Raw genomic sequence first — 24368 nt, 5'->3', positions numbered from 1 at the left:
TAGACCATTTTCAGCTTAAAAAAAAGTTGCCCCTCATTTCCTTTTCATAACTTCCTCCTCGCACCTTAAAAATATGCTTTCCGGTTTTGAACTCCCACCCAAGGGAAAAGATTCTTGCTATATACCTTATCCGTGCCACTTATAATTTTATAAAGCTCTGTAAGATTACCCCTCAACCTCCTGCGCTCCAGTGAGAAATGTCCAAGCCTAGCTAGCCTGTTTTTAATAACTCGTACCCTTCACTCCCGAAAACATCTTGGTACATCTTTTCTGAATCCCCTCAAATATTAATAATATCCTTCCTGTAGCAAGGCGACCAGAACTACACACACTACTCCAGAAGAGTCCTCACCAACATCCTGTACAACTTCAATATGACATCCCAACTCCTATAATAAAAGGTCTGTTTCAATGAAGGCAAGCGTGCTAAATGCCTTCTTAACCATCCTATCTGAGGAGCAAGAGAGTCGATGTTTCAGGCATAACTCTGATGAAAGGTTATGCCCAAAACAGGGTTATGCCTGAAACATCAACTCTCTTGCTCCTCAGATGCTGCCTTTTCCACTGCCACATTTTATCAGCTCTGACTTCTCCAACATCTGCAGTCCTCACTATTTCCTAACCACCCTCTCTACCTGTACCACAAATTTCAAAGAATTAAGTACCTGAACCTCTAGATCCTGTGACTGAAACAAATTCTTCCTCATCTCAGTTCTAAAAGGTCATCCCTTCACTTGAGGTTGTGCCCTTGGGTCCTTGTCTCTCCTAAAAGTGCATACATCATCTTGATTCAGGATTAGTGGTGCTGGAAGAGCACAGCAGTTCAGGCAGCATCCATAGTGCAACGAAATCGACGTTTCGGGCAAAAGCCCTTCATCAGGAATAAAGGGCTGATGAAGGGCTTTTGCCCGAAACGTCGATTTCGCTGCACTTTGGATGCTGCCTGAACTGCTGTGCTCTTCCAGCACCACTAATCCAGAATCTGGTTTCCAGCATCTGCAGTCATTGTTTTTATCTACATCATCTTCATGTCCACTCTGTTCAGGTCTGTCAGTATTTAATAAGTTTTAATGAGATCCCCCCCTCCCCCCGCATTCGTCTAAAATTCATTGAATACTGATTGAGTCCTCAACAGCTCCTCATGACAAGTTCTTCATCCCCAGGATTATTCTTGTGAACCTTTTCTGAACCTCCTCCAATGCCAACATATCCTTCCTCGGATAGAAGGCCTAAAACTGCTCACAATATTCAAAATGCAGTCTGACCAGAGCCTTGTACAACCTCAGCAATACCTCCCTGCTGTGCTGTACTCGTCTTCTCAAAATAAACGCTAACATTGTATTTGCCTTGCTAACTGCCAGCTTGAGCGAATCTTGAACTCAGCCTCTCAAGTCCCTTTGTGCTTGAGATTTTCAAAGCGTTTCCCTATTTAGACAATACTCTATGCCTCTATTCTTCCTACCAAAGTCATAACATCATATGTATTCTATCTGCTGCTACTTTGCTCTCTCTCTCGCCTGTCCAGTTCCTCTGTGACCCCTCCACTTCCTCAACACCCAACTGCGTTTTTACCTAGCTTTGTGTCAGTTGCAAACTTAGCAACAATGCTCTCAGTTTCTTCGTCCAGATCGTTAATATATGATATGAATAGTTGTGGTCCTATCACTGACCCTTGTGGAACTCCGAGTCACTGCTGCCACCCTGAGAAAGTCCCCTTTATTCCCACTCTCTGCATTCTGTCAGTCAGCCAATCCATTATCCATGCCAGTGCCTTGTCCCTACCACATGAGCTCTTATTTAGCAGCCTTAATCAGGCCTTCTGCAATGCAAGTAAATCGCATCTACTGGGTCTCCTTTGTCAAACTTGATTGTTACTACCTCAAAGAATTCTAACAGATTTGTCTGGCATGACCTCCCCTCGATCAAGCTGTGCAGATTTAGCCCTATTTTTACCATGCACTTCCAAGTACTCTGCAATCTCATCCTTAATAATGGACTCAAAAATCTTAAGAGCAACTGAAGTCAGGCTGATCAATTTATAATTTCCTGTTTGTACCTTCCTCTTTCTTAAGGAGGCTTGTTATATTATCCATTTTCCTATCCTCTGGGACCCTCCCTAGCTCCATTGATTTCCAAATGATCACCACTAATGACTCTAAAATCTCCTTAGCTATCTCATTCAGAACTCTTGAGGTGTGGTCCATCCGGTCCAGATGATTCATTCACTTTCAGGCCTTTCAGCTTCCCCAGCGCCTTCTCATTAGTGTTGGTCATAATATTCACCTCTTGCCCCCTGATTCTGTTCAAGTTCTGGTATGCTACTGGTGTCTTCCATTGTGAAGACTGATGCAAAATACCTATTCAACTCCTCTGCCATTTCTTTGTTCCTCATCATTGCTTCTCCAGCCTTATTTTCCAGTAGTCTAAGGTACATTTTTGCCCTTCTTGCTTTTTATATCACTTTAAAAAACTCTTGAAATCTTCCTTTAGATTACTACCTTATCGTCATTTAATCATCTTGTCTTCTCTGTTATTTCCCTGTTGGCCTCTGCTGGTTTTTTAAAGATTTTCCAACTTTCTGGCTTCCCAATGGTCTTCATCACGTTGCATTTTCTTGTGCTCTAATGCTGTTGCTGACTTCCCTTGTCAGTTTTGTCCTCCCTTAGTATGCTGCTGCTTCCTTGGGATGAGTATCTGCTGTCCTCCTAAATTATCACTTGAAACATCTTCTGTGCTGGGCTCCCCTTGCAAACAATTTTGGTCAGCTCCTCCCTTATGTCAAGCTGAAAATGTGTTGCTGGTTAAAGCACAGCAGGTTAGGCAGCATCCAAGGAACAGGAAATTCGACGTTTCGGGCCAGAGCCCTTCATCAGGAATGGGGAGAATGTGCCAGGCAGGCTAAGATAAAAGGTAGGGAGGAGGGACTTGGGGGAGGGGTGATGGAGATGTGATAGGTGGAAGGAGGTCAAGGTGAGGGTGATAGGTTGGAGTGGGGTGGGGGCGGAGAGGTCAGGAAGAAGATTGCAGGTTAGGAGGGCGGTGCTGAGTTGAGGGAACCGACTGTGACAAGGTGGGGGGAGGGGAAATGAGGAAACTGGAGAAATCTGAGTTCATTCCTTGTGGTTGAAGGGTTCCCAGGCAGAAGATGAGGCGCTCCTCCTCCAGCCGTCGTGTTGTTATGTTCTGCCAGTGGAGGAGTCCAAGGACCTGCATGTCCTTGGTGGAGTGGGAGGGAGAGTTAAAGTGTTGAGCCACGGGGTGGTTGGGTTGGTTGGTCCGGGCGTCCCAGAGGTGTTCTCTGAAGCGTTCCGCAAGTAGGCGGCCCGTCTTCCCAATGTAGAGGAGGCCACATCGGGTGCAGCGGATGCAATAGATGATGTGTGTGGAGGTGCAGGTGAACTTGTGGCGGATATGGAAGGATCCCTTGGGGCCTTAGAGGGAAGTGAGGGAGGAGGTGTGGGCACAAGTTTTACATTTCCTGCGGTTGCAGGGGAAGGTGCCGGGAGTGGAGGTTGGGTTGGTGGGGGGTGTGGACCTGACGAGGGAGTCACGAAGGGAGTGGTCTTTGCGGAACGCTGATAGGGGAGGGGAGGGAAATATATCCCTGGTGGTGGGGTCCGTTTGGAGGTGGCGGAAATGACGGCGGATGATACGTTGTATGCGGAGGTTGGTGGGGTGGTAGGTGAGAACCAGTGGGGTTCTGTCTTGGTGGCGGTTGGAGGAGCGGGGCTCAAGGGCGGAGGAGCGGGAAGTGGAGGAGATGCGGTGGAGGGCATCGTCGATCACGTCTGGGGGGAATCTGCGGTCCTTGAAGAAGGAGGCCATCTGGGCTGTACGGTATTGGAACTGGACCTCTCCGTCCCCACCCCACTCCAACCTATCACCCTCACCTTGACCTCCTTCCACTTATCACATCTCCATCGCTCCTCCCTACCTTTTATCTTAGCCTGCCTGGCACATTCTCCTCATTCCTGATGAAGGGCTCTGGCCCGAAACGTCGAATTTCCTGTTCCTTGGATGCTGCCTAACCTTCTGTGCTTTAACCAGCAACACATTTTCAGCTCTGATCTCCAGCATCTGCAGACCTCACTTTTTACTCCTCCCTTACGTCTTCATAGTTACTTCTACTCAACTGTTAGATCCAATTCCAGCTTCTCCTTTTTAAACTGCAGGGTGGATTTTATAGTGTTGTGATCACTGTCCCCAAAGATTCCTTCATCTTCAGCTACTGAATCAAGTCCACCTCATAACAACTCACCAGATTCAGAATTGCTGTTCTGTTGAGGGCTCTGCCACAAGCTATTCCAAAAAGCCATCTCGTAGACATTCCACAAATTTATTTTCTTGGAATTTTCTACCAACCTGATTTTCCCAGTCCACCTGCATATGGAATTCCCCCAAGATTATTGAAATAGTGCCTTTCTTACATGATTTTTCTGTCTCTCGATTTATTTTCTGCGCCATATCCTGACCACTGCTAGTGGGCCTGTATGTAATAGGAGAAAGTGAGGACTACAGATGCTGGAGACCAGAGTTGAAAAGTGTGGTGCTGGAAAAGCGCAGCAGGCCAGGCAGCATCCGAGGAGCAAGAGAAGCTTCTTCAAGGTAGGCATCCTTGGAGCTTCTTCCTGAAGAAGGGCTTAAGCCCGAAACGTCGATTCTCCTGCTCCTCGGATGCTGCCTGGCCTGTATGTAATTCCCATCGGAGTCCTTTTTTTACTTTATCGTTCCTCAAGTTGACACATACAGGTTCTACGCCTTCGGGCCCTATATCACTTCTTGCTGTCGATTTGATTTCATTTATTACTATCAAGGGATACCTGGCCCCTTTGCCCATCTGCCTGACCTTTCGATAAGATATGTATCTTTGGCTGTTTAGTTCCCAGTCCTGATCGCCTTGCAGCTACGTTTCTGTGATGCCCACAATAGTATATGTGCCATTTTCTGTCTGCTCTACCAGCTCGTTTACCTTGTTTTGTAAACTGCATGCATTTAAATACAGCACCCAAGTCCTGTGTGAACCGCCGCCACCACCTAGTTGTTCCCTTCTCTGCTGTGTCTGACTCCTGATCCTTTCTATTTAAAAAGAAATCAGATCAACAGTAGTAACCCAAATAGCCCATATCCTATAGAATAGATGGGCTGTACTGCATTTTGTATCAAGTCAACTCTCATAATCTTGTACTTGTTTTTAATTAAGTGATTTCTAATGTCTCTTTTATGGATATAGGCCAAGAAAAGACTTCAGAACAAGACAACAATGAAAATAAGTACCCTGACACAATAAATCGATATGGGAGCATCAATTCCTTGGATTCCACAGCATCTTCAGGGATTGGCAGCTATAGCACTCAGACATCTGGCGCAGACAACCCAGAACAATATGAGGTTTTGAAGCAGCAGAAAGAAATCATAGAACAAGGAATTGAACTGTAAGTCAGAATCCTCAAAAAACAAGTATTTAAAGTGTTATTAGTGGACTTGGAAGTTAAAACAAATGTACTTAGTTGAAACAATATTCCAGTTACTTTGTAGGGAATTAGAAAACTTGCTCCACTGTTGAATAATTTAGGTAATATAAATTGCATCATCAGCGACTGGGGCATATATGATTTAAGGAACTGTTCCTCATGGTATTATCGCTGGACTGTTAATCCAGAGACCCTGTTAATGTTCTGGGATCCCGAGTTCAAATCTCACCACGGCAGATGGTGGAATTTGAATTCAATAGAAGTGCAGAATTAAGAGTCTAATGATGACCATGAAACCATTGCTGATTGCCCAAAAAAAAAACCTATCTGGTTTACTAATGCCTTTTAGGGAGAGAAACTACGATCCTTACTTAGTCTGGTTGACATGTGACTCCAGACCCTCAGCAATGTGTTTGACTCTTAACCTGCCCTCTGGGATGGGCAACAGTTGCTGGCCTAGCCAGTGAAACCCTCATCCCATGAATGCAAAAGCAATGTTTTGAATACTTGTATTACTTTTACATTCCCTTGTGCAGATATTGGATGAAGCTGGTTGGCTGGCTTCCTGTACTCTAAGAACAAATGGCATCTGTGCTCCCTTCATATGGACCCAATGGTGTTAGATACAGGGTCAAATATTCTTCAGACCATTGTCATTAAAGACCAACTGTGCCCAAATATGAATGCAGATCATTTGCAATGATGATTTTCAAGCCAACTATTAAAGTTGGCACCATTTCCACACCAGAGGCTACTAGTGTCTTATTAGCATCTTGGTATTCTAGTGTCACAAAAATGTATTTGTAGTGTTATTTAATTTGTGAAGCAAGCTAAGCAGTCTTAAAATGGGCGCAAAGTGTCTTGTAAAATAGATCCCAGAAATCTCATACCTACCCGAGTGACTTCAGCTGCTCTTAAGACAACTATGGCAACGAGAAACTGCAAGAGTCCTTTTAAAATTCAAGGAACATTTCTGAGAATGGAGAGAAATTAATTGACAGTGGCTTCCCTGAGTAGTCTTCTCTTTCTTACCAAAACCCGTACAGAATAAGAGCCATCACACTACAGGCTCAGACAGTTAAGGAGTTAATTACCTCAACTTAATGACCATGCTCTGGCATCTGTACTGTAGACCTGGCTTACGTCAGGACCTAATATGAAAGCGAAATTTGCCACTTCAGGATAGCAGTTATTTTTAATTTTTGAACTGTTGTAAAATCTGGCTGTGAAAAGTAATTTTATGCAAATGTATTGAAGAGATTACAATTCACAGAATCATAGAATTATTACAGTCCATTTGAACCATCATGCTGGATCAGCTCGAAGATCTAGCTCCCATCCCCAACCTTTTTACTATATCCCTGCATACCATTACTATCCAAAAAAATCCAGTGCCCTCTTGAATGCCTCAATTAAACTTGCATCCTCCACATTTCCAGGCAGTGCATTTCAATACCCCAACAACTTGCCGTGTGCAAAAGTTCTTCTCACATCATCCTTGCTTCATGTGCACATCACACTAAATGTATTCCCCCTCATTCTTGTTTCTTTTATAAATGGAAACAGCTTCATCCTACCTATATTCTGTCCAGCTAGTTCATGATTTTGAAAACCTCAACCAGATCTCCTCCCAACATTCTTCTCTGCAAGGAGAGCAGTCCCAACTTTTTCAGTCCTTCTTCATAACTGGATTTTCTGTACTTGGATCCATTCTTGCAAATTGCTTCTGCATTCTCCCCATTTGCAAATTGTCTATGATATGGCACCAACAACTGTCTGCAATACTTCAGCTAAGGTCTAACAAGTGTCTTGTACAAGTTCAACACCACCTCCTTGCTCCCATGCTCTATACCTCTATTAATCAAGCCAAGAACACCATCTGTTCGATTTAGTACACTCTGTATCTATCCTGCCACCTTCAATGTATACAAATATACACCCAAGTCCCTCTACTCCTGCCTTGAGAATTGTACCCTCCATTTTGACTTTGACAGTGCTTTCCAAACCCATGACTGTTATCACCGAGGACAACAGCTAAGATATGTGGCATGTCCTGTTCCAAGCTACTCACCATCTAAACTCAGAAATATAGTGCTGTTCCTTCGGTGTCACTGGGTCAAAATCCTGGGACCGCGTTCCTAACAGCATTGTAGGTCTTCCTACATTGTGGACTGGAGTGGTTTAAGGCAGCTCACCGCCACTGCTTCAGGGTAACTAGGGCCATGTAATAAACCCTGGTCCAGCCAGCAGTCCACACATCCTATAAATGAAAAAGGAATTAATGTCTTGAACCAGGTTTCTAAGTGTTAAATACTGGATTCAAAGCAGAAGAAAGAGGTCTTTGCATATTCTCAGATCTATTCTACTTATTTCACCTGTGGGAGCACCCTCCAAATATTCGATCAGCAGAAGTCATTTGACTTTCTTAACCCCTTCATTTTAGAAGAATCTTCAAGCAAGCGATGACTGTAGTGACTGTAGAAACTGATCTAATTTTCATATCTAACTTCCACCTTTCCTTGCATTAAATATTATGCATTTTAGCCAATAGCTTTATCATTTTTACTTCATAAACCTTTACTAATTGCCACTTGCTTAACTAATCTTTTAATCATGTTTGAAGTTAATGTGTTAAATTGTAAAGCTGTGTAACTGATTTATTTTTAACCACTCAAGATTCAGAGGTCTAAATACAAACTTATATAATTTAATAGCTTACACGGCACTCTGAAGACCTGCTTGGTGTGTAATTGTGACAACCTAGGCTGTCTAGCACTTCAGTGTGTATTCTGCAGGTGGAGAAATTGTCAGAATATATTAGGCTTGCGTTGAGTGGATTGAAGCTAACTGTCAGTTCAGACATAGATATGGAAAGCTTTTACCACTGCCTGCACAAGAGATTGATGTTTTTTTTTCTATTGTCTCATACTTACCTGTAGTTATTTGATTAAATAATAAACATGAAATAATGTTTATCAATTAAGCAGTCAATCGCCTAAGTGCTGAGAAATTGAAACAGCCTTTTCTTTAAAATACAGATTTAACAAGAAACCAAAAAGAGGGCTACAGTATCTGCAGGAGCAAGGAATGCTTGGGACTACACCTGATGATATTGCTCAATTTCTACATCAAGAAGAACGATTAGACACAGTAAGCAGTTAAACGTTCACAGTTTTCATAAGGAAAGTCGATAAAACTATTGAGTGTCTTCACAATGTTCCCATTTATTGCACTTTTTAAAACAAATTGTACTTTTACATTGAGCAGTTTTCCAAAGATGTACTATATTTCTCCAATGAGTTGAAGATAGCACACATCTCCTGCAGTGGACTAAAAGTTACAAGATTAAAGTTGCTTTTTTAACATACGCTTGGACTCAGGCCAATGACTAACATTCTTTTGAATCAAAAGAATTTGCAAAAATAGGATACAATGGTCAAGTGCAGAGAAAAACCCTTCAACCCTTATTGCTTGTTTTGGTCTTTAATGGAAAAAATATGATTTGTCTTATTCATCCTTCATAGCGTGACAAGTTATATGGCCTTTAAACATTTGTCCAGTGCCCTTTTGAAATGTTTACTAGTAGCCCTTAACTATCAGTTTACATTTAATAAAATCTTAACTTTGCAAATATTCAGCAGTTATCCTCCTGTGTTGCTGAGCGAGTCATCTCAGTCATAGTTTGTCTTGGAAAAGCTGTCTGTATTTCACCATTCAAAATTACTTTCTGATCATTGCTTCCACAGAACTGAGAGCTAAAATCTATTTTTTCTCCACTTTCGTATCCAAATTCCCAAATAACAATATGCGACAAACCTGCATCACGGTATTCCATTTAGAACATAGAACATTACAGCGCAGTACAGGCAATTTGGCCCTCGACGTTGCGCCAATCTGAAGCCCATCTAACCTACACTATTCCATTATCATCCATACGTCTATCCAGTGACCATTTAAATGCCCATAAAGTTGGCAAGTCTTCTATTGTTGCAGGAAGGGCGTTTACTACTCTCTGAGTAAAGAAACTACCTCTGACATCTGTCCTATATCTATCACCACTCAATTTAAAGCTATGTCCCCTCGTGCTAGCCATCATCATCCAAGGAAAAGAGCTCTCACTGTCCATCCAGTTTAACCCTCTGATTATCTTATATGTCTCAATTAAGTCACCTCTCAACATTCTTCTCTCTTATGAAAACAGTCTCGTCCCTCAGCCTTTCCTCATAAGATCTTCCCTCCATTCCAGGCAACATCCTGGTAAATCTCCTCTGCACCCTTTCCAAAGCTTCCACATCCTTCCTATAATGTTGCAACCTGAACTGTACGCAATACTCCAAGTGCGGCTGCACCAGAGTTTTGTCCAGCTGCAACATGACCTCATAGCTCCAACTCGAAACCTCTACCAATAAAAGCTAACATGCTGTATGCCTCTTGACAACCCGATCAACCTGGGTGACAACTTTCAGGGATCTATGCACATGGACCCTGAGATCTCTCTGCTCATCCACACTACCAAGAAACTTACCATTAGCCCAGGACTTTGCATTCCTGTTACTCCTTCCAAAGTGAATCACCTCTCACTTTTCTGCATTAAACTCCATTTGCCACCTCTCAGCTCAACTCTGCAGCTTATCTATGTCTTTCTGTAACCTGCAACATCCTTCCGCACTTTCCACAACTCCACCGATTTTTGTGTCATCCGCAAATTTACTAACCCATCCTTCCACTCCCTCATCCAGGTCAATTATTAAAAATGATAAAACAGCAGTGGCCCCAAATCAGACCCTTGCGGCACATCACTAGTAACTGAACTCCAGGGTGAATATTTCCCATCAACCACAAATAACCCTCAGTCCCATCCCTCTGTATTTTCTGCAAGGTTTTGTAAGTAGAATGCACCATCCTAAAAAAATGAATATTAAAAGCATCTCCTGAATAATGCAAATAGAGGTGAAAAGAAGGCAGGAATTCAAAACAATTATGATCACTGAAGAAAACTATTGGAACTAAAGGCTCACAGATTTCCTGGACCTGATGGTTTGCATCCTTAGGGTCTTATGAGTAGCTGTAATAATAGGAAGTATGTTGGTTGTGATCTTCCAGTGCTCACTAAAATCAAAGTCAATGAGAACTGGGGGAAACCTTTTCACTGTCTGTAGTAATGCAAGGACCTGCCTTAATGTTAAAGAGGTCACTCTCATTCACCTCACCTCTCAAATTTAGCTCTTTCTCCATTATTGGATCTAGCTTTAACTTGGATCTGAAGCTATCATCCTGGCAAAACTGAGCATTGGCAAGCATCATATTTGTCTGTAACTGCCTCAATAAATAGCAATGTCACTGGCATCAGTGAGAGTAGGCTGATAGGGCAAAAATTGCTTGGATTAGATTTAAAATGTTTCTTGGAGGCTGGGTGATTTTCTATTTTGTTGAGTAGGTCACTGTGTTGCAGCGTTGATGCAGGTGCAGCTAGTAATGGAATACAGTTCTGTACCCACAACGTAGTTAAGGTTCACAGTTCAAATTGAAGGTACTTTCAAAGTGGCAGAAGTGAGGACTGCAGATGCTGGAAACGAGAGTTTTGATTAGAGTGGTGCTGGTACTTGCAAAGTGCCGTAGCTGAAGCAGCTGCAGTTAGTTCATTCAGTGAGTAGTTTAATCAATATTTTTTAAGCCAGCACCGCTGATTCATTGTAGAACATGAGCCAGTATAATTACATGTGTTTGCACTAAGTTTGCAAATTAAGCAGACCTGAAGACAGCTGCTGATCACTGTGTAGGAAGATGCAGTATGTGAACTAAGGAAGTTGATGAGTAAGTAAATTCTGTGCTGCAACACAGGTTCGGTCTAAACAACATTAAAACAAAAATGATAAAGTGGCAAAAAGAAAGTATCCAGATGAGTAGCTAATGAGAATAGTGAAATTTCAGAAGCACCTTACCATGTAGAGAGAGCTATCCACGATTGTCTGATCCACAACGTGAAAAAATCCAGATGTGACATCACTGAGCAACAGATAATTGGTTGGTGAGGTTTTGCTCATCTGTCAAAACTTCTGCACTTCTTTAGTAGTTATGACGAAGGGTAAGTCTAAAGCAAAACTATAATGTTGTAAAAGGTAATAGTTCTGAAATGGTTAATGCTGAAGACTGTCATCACGACTAGCCTTCACCACTATGTATTTCACCAGTTTCCTCATTTCCTTACCCCAGTTCCAACCTTTCAGCTCAGCCCCGTCCTCATGACCTGTCCTATCTGCCCGTCTTCCTTCCCACCTATCTGTTCCACCCTCCTCTCTGACCTATCACCTTCATCCCCACCCCCATCCACCCATTGTACTCCTTGCTACCTTCTCCCCGGCCCTACCCCACTCTCATTTATCTTTCCATTCCTAATGAAGGGTTTTTCCTGCAACATTGATTTTCCTGCTCCTTGGATGCTGCCTGACCTGCTGTGCTTTTCCAGCACCACTCTAATTTTGTACAAAATTGTGCCAGTCATAGTCTAAAGATTCAGTGTAGCTGCACCATTGCAACAAGTAACATCACAGCAAAGTTGGAAGTTATTGATCAGTGTGTATCTATTGGAAGGGTCTGAAGTAATTAGTTCCTTCACTACTTTTAAGAAGGCTGTCAAAGTAGCTAGATCATATAAAAAAAGTATTACATGACTTTGAAGTATCTGTCTTATCAGCACAAGAGGAGGAATTGATTGATGACTAAGGGTGAGTAATTTTATTTTCTGGTCTCCAGATTATACTTAACTGTGCATAGGTAAGCTTAAGGAATGTCTGACAGCTGAACTGGGTTGAAATGCCCATCCCCTGGCATGGGGCGAGGGGTAATCGTAAGCATTTTATGTAACTGAGACGAACATGGGAAGGAAGTGTCACCCATTGAAACTTTGACGTCTGGAACTGAAGTGATGCTGAAGTCATGAGGGAAGAGTGATCTGATGACGATTGATGATGCTTTTTATTATTTGTAAACTTGACTTCTAAAATGGACAGGACCATGTATAGAGTCATAATGTCATACAACACAGAAACAGACCCTTCGGTCCAACTTGTCCACACTTGCCAGACATTCCAATCTAACCTACTTCCATTTGGCCCATGTCCCTCTAAACCCTCCCTATTCATATACAGATCTAGAAGCCTTTTAAATGTTGTAATTGTACTTGCTTCCACCACTTCATCTAGAAACTCATTTCGTACATGCACTACCTTCTGCGTGAGAAAATTACCCCTCCTTTTTAAATCTTTCCCTTCTCACCTTTAACCTGTGTCCTCTAGTTTTTGACTCCACCACCCCTAAGAAAAAGACCTTGGCTATTCACTCTATCCATGTCCCTCGTGATTTTAAAACCTCTTAAGTCACCCCTCAGTCTCCAACACTCCAGGGGAAAAAGGCTCCAGCCTGTTCAGTCTCTCCATGTAACTCATACCCTCCAGTCGCAGCAACATCCTTGTAAATCTTTTCTGCACCCTCTCCAGTTTAACATCCTTATGATAAAAGGGGACCAGATTTGTATGCAATATTCTAAATGTAGCTTCACCAATGTCCTGTACAGCTGCAGCATGACATCCCAACTTCTGTGTTCAATGCACTGACCAATGAAAGTAACTGTGCCTAACGCTGCCTTCACATCCGTTTCTACCTGCAAATCCACTTTCAAGGAACTATGTACGTGTACCCTTAGGTCTTTTTGTTTGGCAAAACTCCTCAGGGCCCTACTATTAAGTATATAAGTCTTATCCTGGTTAGCTATACCAACGTGCAACACCTCATTTATCTAAATTAAACTCCATCTTCTACTCCTCGGACCATTGGCCTACATGATCAAGGTTGCGTTGTACTGAGAGAATCTCCACTGGCCACTGTTTTGGTGACATCTGTGAATTTACTAACCATTCCTCCTATATTCACGTCCAAATCATTTATATAAATGATGCAAAGCAGTGGGCCCAGTACTGATCCTTATGGTGCACTGCTGGTCATAGGCCTCCAGTCCGAAAAGCACCTTCTTACTACCGCCTGTCTCCTACCTTCAAACCAATTTTGTATCCAATAGGCTTGCTTTCTCGATCCTATGTGATCTAACCTTACTAACAAGTCTACCATGTGGCATCTTGTTGAACGCTTTGCTAAAGTCCAAACCAACGACATCTACCACTCTCCCTTCATCAATCTGCTTTGTCACCTCTTCAAAAAACTCAATCAAGTTAGTGAGACATGATTTCCCGTGCATAAAGCCATGTTGATTATCCCTAATAAGTCCTTGCTTTTCCAAATGCTTTAAGTTTACTTTGTCTTTCTGTAATGTATTTCGTTAAGAGGGAACCCATTAGTCTTCAACAGAAGCAAAGTGCTGGAGAAACTCAACAGGGCTGGCAGCATCTGTGAAAAGAAAGTGAACAATTCATGTCCAGAGACATTCATCTTGTTTCATTTACCTTGGATGTTGCCAGACCTGCTGAGTTTCTCCAACACTTGCTGTTTTTGTTTCCAATCTACAACATCCGTAGCTCTTGGTTTTGTTTTAGTGATATATAATTATACTTCACTGACTGAGCAAGGAATTTTAAAGTGGAAACCGGTTAACCCTATATTGATGTTTGAATGTTTTGTATGTTATTGATTTGGAGGAGTGAAATCAATAACATACAAACTATCAGGTAACAAAGGAGCAGCGCTCCAAAAGCTAGTGTTTCCAAATAAACCTATTGGACTATAACCTGGTGTTGTGTGATTTTTGACTTAGTATGTTGTTGAAGGTAAAACGATTGAATTGTTATTTCTGATATTTGCAGTAAGACAATCATTCTTGTATTGTGTAAAATACTTTGTTTCTTTTCATTTCGTAATAAAATCATCAACCGTGATTCTGTTAAAAAGAATGTTGATAGGCTCTTGCGCATTTGTTCAGTGACTGACTACAACAGTAAACAAGTTGCAAAATTAAACATACGGTCTGTCAAGCCAAATTTCACTCTGGAATCTGACTTGTCCAGTATTGTCCAGTTTGCCTGGAATCATGGCAGGAACTATAGTGCAATACAATTTTATATTGTTTTAAAATTATGTAATTCAATCTAAAGCAGGGACTTAGATCCAAACTAAAGGAAACTGAGAAGTTATGAAGGGCAAGTTAGCAGCATCTAGGGTTAGCAAAGAGCAATGACTAACTGTTAAAGAGGAAATAATTATAACTAGCAAGAAGCATTAAAAAGCTTTTTCAGGTATGTACAGAGGGTAAAGACAAATGTGAGTCTATTACAGGCAGACAGGCAGTTTGAATTGTTACAGGGGAAAATGAGGTCCTTAGGCCTGTCATCTGATTGGGCACTCAACATAGTTATGAAGGATAAGTAGTGTTTGACAAGCCTGTGGAGGTTTTTGAAGGATGCTACTAATAGAGTAGATCTTGTGTCTTTTGACTTTCAGAAGGCATTTGATCATGGCCTTCATAGGGTAATAGACAAAATTAGAGCTTATGGGATAAGCAGTAATATACTGTTGTTATTTGAGAATTGGTTAGCAGACAGAAAGCATCTGGAATAAATGGGTCATTTGCAGTTTGGCAGGCTGTAATGGAGGGGTACCACAAAGATCAGTGCTTGTGACCCAGCTGTTCACAACCTTGTGAATGGTTTGGATGTGGGGCTCAAATATTATAATTGCAAGGTTGAAGACAACACAAAGCTAAGTTGGGAATGTTTTTCATGAGGGTTATACAATGAGGGATTTGAGATTTAAAGAGGCTGAGTGAATACTATAAGAACATGGCAGATGGAGTATGTGAGATTGTCTACTTTGGTAGAGAAATCACAGGCACAGAGTATTTCTTAAATAGTGAGAGATTGGAATGTGTTGATGCCCAAGAAACGTACTTTTTTGTATGTTGTTAAAAGTTAGCATGATTTGTATTTCTATATGATTTGGAGATGCCGGTGTTGGACTGGGGTGTACAAAGTTAAAAATCACACAACATCAGATTATAGTCCAACGGGTTTAATTGGAAGCACACTAGCTTTCGGAGCGACGCTCCTTCATCAGGTGAAGACTATCACCTGATGAAGGAGCATCGCTCCGAAAGCTAGTGTGCTTCCAATTAAACCTGTTGGACTATAACCTGGTGTTGTGATTTTTAACTTTGTATTTCTATAAGTTGTGTTAAGAGGGAGAGACCGTCTTAAACAAATCAGAAAGTGCGAGAGAAATGACCACATTTTGTCAGGCACAACATGCATTCCTAATTACACATTCAACTGCAAATGATATGCCGGTCTTTATAACAAGAGGTTTTGAGTGTATTTATGAAGATGTCTTTGTTTAGTTGTTGAGTAGAACCTTTGTGAGACTGCAGTTGGTGTATTGTGTGCAGCTTTGGTTCCCTTACCTAACAAAGGATATGATTTTTTATAGCTGGAGTGCACCAGAGGTTCACCCGCCTGATTTCTGGGACAGTGGGACTGAGAGGAAGGATTGGGGAGATTTGGACTGTATTATCTTTTGAAAGATTTTGTCAAGGGCAGCCTTCAAATGATAGAGGAGGAGGCCAAGCATAAATCCTTATTAGACATCAGTGGTAACAATGTGGGAGCAGAAGAGTTCCTTGCTAGCGATTCTCTCCATTAAATGGATAAGAAAGAGCTGTTCCACCCATTTATTGACATTTTTTGAGAAGGATAATGTGGTCAAATGGATCAAGAAGGATGAAGTTATTTCTGAGACTATTAAGTGCTGTTTCAGTCCTGTGGCAGAGTGGAAACCTGATTGGAGGGGTCCAAAACTGGAGTTTCAGGATCAATGAGAACAGATTTGACAGGTGATAACACATCCTAAGAATCTTAGAGAGGGAAGAGAGGTTTGAGACTGGACAGTAGTTTGCAGGAATGTTAGGATTGAGGATTGTTTTTGAGTTGAGGGATGATGAAGTAGATTTGAAGAATAGAGTCATCAGCAATATCTGCGAATGGGGATCACTAGGATAAGATGTTGGATGACCAGTAGTTTAATGGGAATGGCATTGAGGTAACAAGACTGGTATTATGGATGAGATGACTTCAGAAAGGAATGAAGGGATTTAGGAGAAAACTTAGTGACGAATATGTGTTCAGAGATAAAGTAGAGAAAGCTTTAGAGAAATATGAAGAAAAAATGAACTTCTCATAAGAAATGTACTGGTGAAAATCACAACAGTATTTTAGTTACTGATGTGGACTTCTCTACAGAACGTTAATTTAGCTTTTCGTGTTTTTTTTAGACTCAAGTGGGTGAATATGTAGGAGACAATGACAAGTTTAATAAGGAGGTTATGTATGCCTATGTGGACCAGTTGGACTTTTCATCAAAGGATTTTGTCTCAGCTCTCCGTATGTTTCTGGAGGGATTCCGTCTTCCAGGAGAAGCTCAGAAAATTGATCGATTAATGGAAAAATTTGCAGCCAGATATCTGGAGTGTAACCAAGGGTAAGCATTTGTTTTTATCATATATATAAATTGGTTGTGTTGAGTAAGACTGCTCATCAAATCAGAACGTTTTGGTACGATACATTTTCTTGGTGCTTTTTTCTCCCCAGACAAACGCTTTTTGCCAGCGCAGATACAGCATATGTTTTGGCATATTCTATCATAATGCTGACAACAGATCTTCACAGCTCACAGGTAAGCTCTCATAAATAAGAAAATGTGACGGCTTTTAAAAAACATTTTGGGGTGCATCAAATTTTAACTTATTGTAGCATTAGAAAGTTTAATGCTATCTAAATTTTGAAGAATATAGTTATTCTGGATGTAAGTTTGCTCGCTGAGCTGAAAGGTTCATTTCCAGATGTTTCGTTACCTTACTAGGTAACATCTTCAGTGGACCTCATGCAAAGCGATGCTGAAAATTCCTGCTTTCTATTTATATGTTTGGATTTCTTTGGGTTGGTGATGTCATTTCCTCTGGTGATGTTATTTCCTGTGGTGAAGTAACTTCCTGCTCCTTTTCTCAGGGAGTGGTAGATGGGGTCTAACTCGATGTGTTTGTTGATAGATATCGGTTGGAATGCCATGCTTCTAGGAATTCTCATGCGTGATTTTGTTTGGCTTGTCCTAGGATGGATGTATTGTCCCAGTCGAAGTGGTGTCCTTCCTCGTCTGTATGTGAGGTTACCAGTGAGAGAGAGTCATGTCTTTTTGGTGGCAAGTTTTCTGCCTGTTTGTCCGATATAGTGTTTGTTACAGTCCTTGCATGGTATTTTTTGAATGACGTTAGTTTTGCTCATTGTCTGTATAGGGTCTTTCAAGTTCATTAGCTGCTGTTTTAGTGTGCTGGTGGGTTTGTGGGCTACCATAATGCCATGGGGTCAGAGGAGTCTGGCAGTCATTTCAGAGATGTCTTTGATGTAGCGGAAAGTGGCTAGGGTTTCTGGATGTGTTTTGTCTACTTGTTTAGGTTTGTTGCTGAGAAGTCAGTGGACTGTGTTCGTTGGGTACCCATTCTTTTTGAATACACTGTGTAGGTGATTTTCCTCTGCTCTGCGTAGTTCCTCTGTGCTGCAGTGTGGGTTGGCTCATTGAAATAATGTTCTGATGCAGCTTCGTTTGTGGGTGTTGGGATGATTGCTTCTGTAGTTCAGTGTTTGGTCCGTATGTGTTGTTTGAAGTTCCCCATTGGCTGTTTGCTCTACTGTGACATCTAGGAATGGCAGTTTGTTGTTGCTTTCCTCCTCTTTAGTGAATTTTGTGCCAGTAAGGGTATTGTTGATGGTCTTGAAAGTTTCCTCTAATTTGTTTTGTTTAGTGATGACAAAGGTTTCATCCACGTAGCGAACCCAGAGTTTGGGTTGAATGGTTGGCTGAGCTGTTTGCTCAAGTCTCTGCATTACTGCCTCTGCTACAAACCCTGATATCAGAGATCCCACAGGTGTTCCATTGGTTTGTCTGTAAGTTTTGTTGTTGAAGGTGAAGTGAGTGGTAAGGCATACGTCCACTAGCTTGCTGATATTCTCCATGTTGAGGAAGTTAGCTGTGTTTGGTGTATGTGTCTTTAGGTCTTCTAATAGTGTAGTCAGTGTTTCCTTGGCCAGGTTAATGTTGATTGATGTAAACAGGGCTGTTACATCAAAGGAGACCATTATTTCATCCTCTTCTATATTAGTGTCTTTGGTCTTCAGGAATTCTTGGGTGGAGTGGATGGAGTGGCGTGAGCCTTCTATTAAGTGTTTTAGTGTTTGTTGTAGCTCCTTTGCCAATCTGTAAGTTGGTGTTTCAGGTAACGAGACTATGGGTCTGAGGGGGGCTCCTGGTTTGTGAATTTTGGGTAATCTGTAGAAGTATGGTATGTTGGATCTTTCTGGTTTCATTTTCTGGAAGTCGGTCTTCGCATGAGGTCCACTGAAGATGTTATCTAGTAAGGTAATGAATGTCTGGAAATGAGCCTTTCAGCTCAGCGAGCAAATCTACATCCAAAACCTCAACCTGAGCTACAAACCTTGTCAAAACTCGCTAATATAGTTATTCTCTTGATTTTAATAATTGTGCTGTACATCTCTTATGGAAATATTTATGTGGGTATTTCTGTTTAAGCATTTAACTCCATAAATCAAATTAATTACATTGCCACCACTATTCCTTTCTTCTCCTTTGGAGTTTTACTTAATAGGGTGGTGAATGTTGATTGCTTGCACGTTCCTAAGTTTGCGTTTTTGATTTAATTCTTGTCCTTTACTGGAGGTGCTAGAGAGAATCTAGAATATTGAAGTGCCTTATGAAAATTGGATATGTAAATAGGAAGGGAAATCATCAAACATTAGTTGGTTTCCTTTTATTTATATAGTTATCACTGGCTCGGCCAGCATTTATTGTCGATCCCTAGTTTCCCATAAGAATGTTGTGGTGAGTTGTCATCTCCAACCATTTGGTGTAGTTAGACCACAATGACGTTGAAGGGAATTGGAGTTCCAAGAAAGCAAGTTTGAGTTTCGTTATTTCAAATAAAACCATTCAAAGGCTGTCTGTATTTAACTCTATCAATGCAAGACATATACCAACTATAACTGACGGCTAAAAAAAAATTTTTTTTTAGTATTAGGGGTTGTTGAATTAGGCAGCTTTGAGGATCCATATCATTACATTTCGAGGATAGATGGGTGCACTATTACTTGTTGGCAATGATCAATGTTTGGCATTTGAGTGATGTGAAATGTATAGTGTAACAATTCCACCCAGGTATTTTTCATTACTTTGAAACTTTGAACATTGCAACTTCAAAAGTGCTTAGTGGCATTATTTTAATGCTCATTCAGTTATTTTCCTGAATTTATTTCATCTCACTGCAAAACAGATTCATGCTTCAAAATGATTCAAAGGTCATTGTCAGCTGTTAGTTTCAATTAGTCCCATCATTGTTGTCTTCCCCTTGATATTTCTTGTCTCCTCCAATATAGATTCTACATCTTCCAAGCTAAGGTCATTTCTTGCTATTGTACTTAGTCCATCTCATTCTGACAGAGGTAGCCTGCCTACCTTTCTTGCCTGTGTTTTTGAAAGGTCACATACCACTGTATATTTAGTTTCCAAGCTTGATCTCCTTGGTCCCCCTGAATAGCTGTTCCTTGCAAGCTTAAACGATGTTCATATGTGATTCAATCCAAAGGATGTTGCAAATAAGCTTCATTATTAATCCAATCACCCACCGCCCAAACCCCCTCTCAGATAAGCCTATGTATATCTTTTTCTTCCATCTGTCTTTGTTTTGCACTCTTGCATTCTCTATTGAATTAGTGCATCCCTCTTCTACATATGAGTCAGCATCATTAGATTGTTATTCAGGAAGTAACCTTGTGTCTGATTGGTATGTATTGCAAGCAAGTCTTCAATAAAATATGATTTAAATTATTCTTTTCTGCTCATTGACTTGAAAAGGTTAAGAATAAAATGACAAAAGACCAGTATATTAAGATGAATAGAGGAATCAATGACAGCAAAGATCTACCTGAAGAATATCTATCAGCTATTTATGATGAAATAGCAGGAAAGAAAATTTCAATGAAGGAGACGAAAGAGCTTGCAATCAAGTCCTCCAAACAGAGTAAGTGAAATAATGACCCTCCATTCTAAATTATTCTGTTATCAATATGATTTTCTCAGTAAAGTTTCTTATGTAAAGTAATAGTAGAGCTTGTAAAACCATAAGGCATAGCAGGAGAAATAATGGCCAGCATTCCATTTGCCTTCCCTTTTACCCGATAAACTTGGATGCAACGTATTCATGCAGGAGAGCTCCCAAAATCCTTTATTCTATAACCTTCTGCAGTCTTCCTCCATTGAAATAATATCCTGTTCCTCCTACCAAAGTGCAAAACTTCACATTTCCTGTATTCTATTCCATTTCCCAATTATTCAACCTGTCAAAAACCTATAGTTTTTTTTTGTCATCCTCATTGCTTGTCTTTCCACTTACTTTCGTGACATCCACATCATTTGTATATGTTGTGAATAATTGTTGCCCCAATACCGCTGTCTGTGGCGCTCCACTAATTATAGGTTGCCATCCTCAAAATGCTCCTTTCCCAACTCTGTCTTTTGTTATTTAAGCAATTGCCTGTTTTATACGAGCGTCAACTGTGGGCTCTTATTAATTTGCCTTATACATGGTACTTTATCAAATGCCCTGTACATTTTTTCATTCCCCTTATTGTTTCTGTTTGTTACCACCTCAAAGTATTGTGATAAATTAGTCTAACATGATTTCCCTTTCATGAAACCATGCTGACTGTGCTTGATATATTATGTATTTATAAATGCAGTGTTACTGCATACTTTATAATAGATGTTAACGTTTGCCCAGTGGTCAGTGTTAAGCTAACTGGACAAAAATTACTTAGTTTTAGTCTCTCTCCCTTTTTGAGTAAGTGTTACATTGGCAATTTTCCTATTCTCTGGGACTTCTTGAGAACCTAAGGATTCTTAGAAGATTATTACCAGTGCATCCACTATCTCCTTTAATTCCTTTAATGTCCAAGGATGCATTCAGTCAGGTCTGGCAACCTGTTAGCCTTTAGCCCGTTTGTTTCTAGTGATTGTTATTTCCTTGCATCTTCCCCCTCCCCATTTTGCCCTTGATTCGTTAGCATTTCTGAAATGCTATTGGCGTCTACTACAGTGAAAAATGATGCAAAGTATTTATTCAACTCCTCTGCCATTTCCTGGTTCCCCATTGTTATTTCCAGCTATGTTCTCTGAGGGGGGTCTATGTTCACTTAGTCCTCTTTGCTTTAAATATATTTTTTATAATTTGCTAGCTTACCCACAAAGTTTATTTTCTCACTTTCAGGGTCGTCTTTTGTCATTTTTTTAAAACCTTTTCCATTACTCTACACTACCAATAATGTTCGTCACATTGTATGATTGTTCTTTCAATTGAATACTGTCTTTAGCTTCCTTGGCTAACCATTGTTGGTTTATCTTTTCCACCTTCCTCACAGGAATGTGTCTTTGATGTGAATCATGAACTATTTTCTTAAATGTCTGGCATTGTTCATCCAGTCCACTCCAGCTTAGGGCGGCACGGTGGCACAATGGTTAGCATTGCTGCCTCACAGCGCCTGTAGACCCGGGTTCAATTCCCGACTCAGGCTACTGACTGTGTGGAGTTTGCACGTTCTCCCCGTGTCTGCGTGGGTTTCCTCCGGGTGCTCCGGTTTCCTCCCACAGTCCAAAGATGTGCGGGTCAGGTGAATTGGCCAAGCTAAAATTGCCCGTAGTGTTAGGTAAGGGGTAAATGTAGGGGTATGGGTGGGTTGCGCTTCGGCGGGTCGGTGTGGACTTGTTGGGCCGAAGGGCCTGTTTCCACACTGTAAGTCTAATCTAAAATCTAATCTAATTCTACCTCAGTATTTACCCTTATTTTAGTTCAGCACAATTGTCTCCAACATAAGTTTCTCATTCTCAACCAGAGTTCTAAATTCAACCATGCTTTGATCACTGATTTCTAAGGGGTCTTTTACCCAGGTAATTTATTAAATACACCTCGTTACATATTAGCAGATTTAAAATAACGTGATCCTTTTTTGGATCCACCACATGTTGCTCCAGGAAACCATCGCCACATAGACTCGATGAATTGTTCCTCATGGCTACCTCCGATTCGATTTTCCTCATTAACTTGCGGATTAAAGTTACCCATGATCAATGTACTGTCTTTTTTTTACATACCCTCATTATGTCTTGATTTATTCGTTGTCTTCCGGTATAGTCTTCTAATCCAACCAGTCGTCATCCCCTTGATACTACTTATTTCCATAAATATGGATTGCATCTTCCTAAGGTCATTTCTTGTTATATTTATTCCATCTCATACAAACCGAGCTGCCTCACCTCCATTTCCTTCCTGCCTATCTTTGTAAATGGTGTCATACCCCAAAATATTTAGTTGCTAGCTCTGATCTCCTTTCAGCTTTGTCTTTGTAATAGCCGTTGACCTCTTTGTATGCTGTTAATTAAATCATTTTGCACTGAATAAGTTTGAGACCACCATGTTTTAGACCAAAGCAAGCTTGCACCTCAAGTAACCAACTCAAGCTGATGATGTACTGTCGAAGTAAATACTGTTTGCTTTCTTGGGACTTTGCATGCTGAGATCTGTTTGGAAAATAAATAATAATTGTCTTATGAGTACCAGTTTGCAATTTTTTATGGACTATATTTAAATCAAGTGAATTAGTGATGATAATGTCACTAATCCAAATTGTATGAGCAAAGTCAACTTGAAAACCCCATTCAGTGCCCAGTTATCGGATTTTATAAAAGATAATATTGTCATTCAAGGAAGATGTTTTAAAAGATTAGATTCTTAGTTTTGCAGTTGACCTCCAGATAGGATTTCAGTTGATGTCAGAATCTTCTAAAACAGAATTCATGTGATCTTCATGCACATACATATTCTTTGCTTTCCCTCTTATAGCATAAAGGCTACTAAAGTACTTCATTAGGATCACAATGGACAGGACTGTTGTCTTTTCATGCTGACAGTTCTTGCCAGAGTTGTGTCTGAGTTTCTTTTGCCTGAGAAATCAAAAGCCACAGAAATTTTTCCCTAATAAAATATCTCAACCTTGAGGGGAGAATTATAAACTAACATTTCATGCCAAGCCTAAAAACAAGATTGTCAGCCAGATTGCCAAGTATGTGAGTAAAAAGTTAAATTTTCACTTGTGTCTAAAGGAGCAAAGGGAAGTGAATTCCTGAACTTAATATCTAGGCATTACTACAAATGGTCAAACAGTTAAATTCAGGGAATCTCAAAAGGCCAGAATTAGATGAACACCGATATTGGGCTGCACGGTGGCACAGTGGTTAGCACTGCTGCCTCACAGCGCCTGAGACCTGGGTTCAATTCCCGACTCAGGTGACTGACTGTGTGGAGTTTGCATGTTCTCCCCATGTCTGCGTGGGTTTCCTCCGGGTGCTCCGGTTTCCTCCCACAGTCACAAAGATGTGCGGGTCAGGTGAATTGGCCATGCTAAATTGCCCGTAGTGTTAGGTAAGGGGTAAGTGTAGGGGTATGGGTGGGTTGTGCTTCGGCAGGTCGGTGTGGACTTGTTGGGCCGAAGGGCCTGTTTCCACACTGTAGTAATCTAATCTAATCTAATCTAATTGTGGCATGAATGACATTTTCAGTGGCAAGACGAGTCAGAACAGGGGAAAGTCAAGTAACGCTATGGAGATTTAAATGCTTGATCTTGCTGAGACTCCCAGATATGTTGGAATTTAATGTTTGAGTCAAACACAGCACCAAACTTAATCTTGGACAGTTGCAGAGAGAGGGATAGCATCAGTAACTAGGCAATAACGTTTGGTGTTGGACAGAAACTGATGGGTTTTAATCTTTCCAATATTTATTTG

The 24368-nt window shown here is 40.9% G+C and overlaps 1 protein-coding gene across 2 annotated transcripts in view; it reads left to right on the top strand.

The window, feature by feature from the left end:
- The window catches only part of arfgef1 (ADP-ribosylation factor guanine nucleotide-exchange factor 1 (brefeldin A-inhibited)), a 192458-nt gene that overhangs the window by 112189 nt on the left and 55901 nt on the right, over positions 1–24368 (top strand). For both annotated transcript variants that reach the window (XM_060822700.1, XM_060822691.1), the window contains 5 exons: positions 5231–5432; positions 8510–8621; positions 16741–16946; positions 17057–17141; positions 20388–20553. In XM_060822700.1, coding sequence (XP_060678683.1) covers positions 5231–5432; positions 8510–8621; positions 16741–16946; positions 17057–17141; positions 20388–20553 — 771 coding nt within the window. The remainder of the gene's footprint in view (positions 1–5230; positions 5433–8509; positions 8622–16740; positions 16947–17056; positions 17142–20387; positions 20554–24368) is intronic.

Source organism: Hemiscyllium ocellatum, chromosome 4 (assembly GCF_020745735.1).
Source record: "Hemiscyllium ocellatum isolate sHemOce1 chromosome 4, sHemOce1.pat.X.cur, whole genome shotgun sequence".
Lineage (NCBI taxonomy): Eukaryota > Metazoa > Chordata > Chondrichthyes > Orectolobiformes > Hemiscylliidae > Hemiscyllium > Hemiscyllium ocellatum.
Note: the sequence above shows the minus strand (reverse complement) of the source record. Positions and strands in the feature narration are given on the sequence as shown.